A 3,132-nucleotide genomic window follows, 5' to 3' on the forward strand; every position below is an offset into this window, starting at 1 on the left:
GTCAATAAATTTAACAATAAAAATTTAATAGTGTTAATCGTTAATAGTTGGACTTGAATTTTAAAATCGGAAAAGTAGAAGAACTAAACTCTTGAAAATAAAAGTACAGGACTAAATTTTGAATTTTTGAAAAGTACAAAGACTTATAGCATATTTTTACCTAATTTTATATATAGGCAACGTGTTTTTTTTTTTTAAAATGTTTACCTATAGTATTATATATTGCTATAGATTTAATTGTTATATGTTATATAATATATAAAGACAACATAATATAATATATTGGAAAATTAGGAAATGGGCCGAGTCAGGCTTGAGCTTTGAACGTTCAAATTCGATCTTGACTCACATTTTAAACGAGTCTAATTTTTTCTCAAACTTAATTTTTTAAGCTTACTAATTTTTCCGAAACCCTTCTAAATTTTAAACTGGCATTTGATTTGGACGAATAAATCCACCGTTGGAACCATTCTAATTAAATGAAATTAAGAAAATGAATGCAATTAAAATCTCACTTGAGAGTAAATATATATAAACGAAAGAGTTTGATTCATTAATGATTTTCGTTTTGATTTATCGAAAATGAATTGGGAAAATTGCCACAAAAATCACATCAAAATGTAAGACTAATATTAAGTATTGAGATTTTCCTTCTGGTAAGATATATATTCTCTTTTGAAGATAATATTATTGAGAGAAATAATTACGAACTCCGAACATGAATCGTATGATGTCAAAATATAAAATTACCACCGATAATGTAACCTCCCATGAATCAAATATCATCCTAAATTTTTATATTTTGTAAAATTATTTAGGTGGAAAATGACATTAAATATAAATACGAAAGCATGTTTCCAAAACTTAAAATAGTGAATAAACAGGACACACATTAAATTTGGGATAAAGTATTGCAGCATTTTGTATGTTTTGATCTTATATTATTGAACAGACTCAAAATTGATGATCTTGATCAGTGTCTTATTCTTTGGATGGGGATCTTCCTCCATATCCGGGGCTAAAATGTTGTCGGTTCTGATGTCTTTTCAAATGGAATATTCAAATATTGAATGGAAAATAAAAATATATTTCCACTCAATCTCTTTCAAAACAAGGACAAAAGGAGGAGAAGAGACGACCCTTTTGTCTTCATCCCTTTATATGATTTGATATAAAATTTATCCATTTAGATCCTTCTCACATGGAATTAATTATAAGTAAAAATTTATATACCAATAGTGAATTAAATATGAATTAATGAAGAGTATAAATTTGAATCAATAGAGGAAAAGAACAAAAAGGTGATTAAGAACAAAAATATGGTTGTCTTTTAGCCAACTTTTACGCTATTATTGTGTTCATTTACATCAACCAATCCATTTAGAGGGACACAAACACGAACCCATGAGAGTGCTTTGTTGAAATACTTTGCTTTGGTGTCTAGGTATTCATTCCAAGTAATTGGTCGGTAAAGGGGTGGGTGAGTCGGGCCTACTAGTTTAGGATGGGGTGATATTTTGACACTTGATGGTGGTCCATATAAATAGGCTATCGATAACCGGTGACGGGTCCGGTTCACCATGGCACGATGAAGGACACTGGGGTAGGAGCCATTGGATAAAATATGCATGAGGTCACCTACATTTATCACAAGCCCGTCCGGTACCGGAGAGACTTTGATCCACCCTACTCCTTCTTTTAGTACTTGTAACCCACTAGTGCTGTTTTGGTAAAGGATGGTAAGGAGGGTGGAGTCGGTATGCGCGGCGAGGCCCATAGCTCGGTCTGGGTCGGGACAAGCTGGGTAATAATTCAATTGTAAAGCAGCTGAAGCTTCTTTGAACTCACTTTTCGGGCCAGCCCATTTGATATCTTGTTTGGCTGTTATCCCTAATGAACCCAACATCAAACACATCAATCTCCCTGCTAGCTTCTTCATTTCTTGCTTGTATTCTTTAATCACATCACTGAAAAAAGAATCAAAATAAAATTAAAAAAAAAAACTCCACTAAAACAAAATCAAACATATACTGTATATATAGCACAACGATGAAATGGGTGTTCTCACCAGTGATTGGTGTAATCATGGGGCCAAAGTTGACGAAAATGTTCATCGGGTGAACCAACAATAGTGAAACCTTCAGACCACATAAGCTTAGAGAAAAAAGAAGAAATCCTTGCAAAACCATAACCAGAGACACCATCAGGTGATCGAGCAGCTTTCAGTTTTTGGTTAACTGGTAAAGAAAAAAGGGTTCGGCTGGTGGATTCAACCATGTCAAGTAGAGTAGTGGAGACACCATGGTTGATGACTTGGAAAACACCCCAAGTTCTACATGCATGGCCAATATTTTGGAGAGCATTAGGGTCATTAAGATCGATTATCGGCACGGATTCGGCTGAGGAGTCGAAGGAAGGGTAGTCAATATCGTCACGTTGGTTCCATGCGTAGGACTCGGGTAGTTCTTGAAGGGAAGTGAAATCAGGATGAAGTCTAATAATGGCATCGGAGAGTCTCGAAGGCATAGTTAAAAAATCGAGAGCTTAAGAAAAAGGGATTTGAATATGAGTTGGAAAGGAGGTTAGTGAGGGAGCAGTAGCAGAGAGGGGGGTGTACTTTTGTTGTAAAAAGGGAATAGAGAAAATGAAGGGAATTGAAGAGATATGATGGATTCTAGTGACTATATATAGAGGACCAAACAAGAGGTTGAGAGAGAGAGAGAAGTTTTTCCTTTTAATATTTTTAAATATTTTTTACAAGATAGATGAGAGAGAAATTGATTTAATATATGGGTTAAAAGAATACCTTGGAGGGGGGTATTGGCCCGGCCCATTATACCCTTTGATTAAGTTTGGGAAAGATTGATATCAGGGTAAATTGTACCAAAGTCACTAAATTATTAGTAAATTTATATTTTGGTCACTCAACTTTAATAAGTTACAAAATGATCACTAAACTATTCAAAAGTTTTTATTTAAATCACTGGATTGTTATGTTTTTTTTAAAAAGTCCGGCTAGCGAGCCTTAAACAATGATTTGACGATCAGTATGATGGATCATTATCCATTGACGGGTAAAAAACATATCTTAGATTCAAGTCAATTGGCAATTAATGTCGGAGACAAAAGAAT

The 3,132-nt window shown here is 34.0% G+C and overlaps 1 protein-coding gene across 1 annotated transcript; it reads right to left on the reverse strand.

Annotated features, from left to right (window-relative positions):
* Positions 1 to 1,305: 1,305 nt before the first annotated feature.
* LOC105774563 (gibberellin 3-beta-dioxygenase 1) lies at positions 1,306 to 2,650 on the reverse strand. The gene is made up of 2 exons (XM_012597096.2): positions 2,069 to 2,650; positions 1,306 to 1,967 (listed from the first exon to the last, which is right to left on the reverse strand). The coding sequence occupies exons 1-2, from the start codon at positions 2,524 to 2,526 to the stop codon at positions 1,331 to 1,333; spliced, it is 1,095 nt and encodes a 364-aa protein (XP_012452550.1). The 5' UTR covers positions 2,527 to 2,650; the 3' UTR covers positions 1,306 to 1,330.
* Positions 2,651 to 3,132: the final 482 nt, after the last annotated feature.

The sequence above is a fragment of the Gossypium raimondii genome, chromosome 6, assembly GCF_025698545.1.
Source record: "Gossypium raimondii isolate GPD5lz chromosome 6, ASM2569854v1, whole genome shotgun sequence".
NCBI lineage: Eukaryota > Viridiplantae > Streptophyta > Magnoliopsida > Malvales > Malvaceae > Gossypium > Gossypium raimondii.

Coding starts and splice junctions, on each gene's coding strand:
- LOC105774563 (XM_012597096.2), bottom strand. CDS start 2,526: ATGCCTTCGAGACTCTCCGATGCCATTATTAGACTTCATCCTGATTTC. Junction 1,968..2,068: donor CATGATTACACCAATCACTG/GTGAGAACACCC, acceptor TTCTTTTTTCAG/TGATGTGATTAAAGAATACA.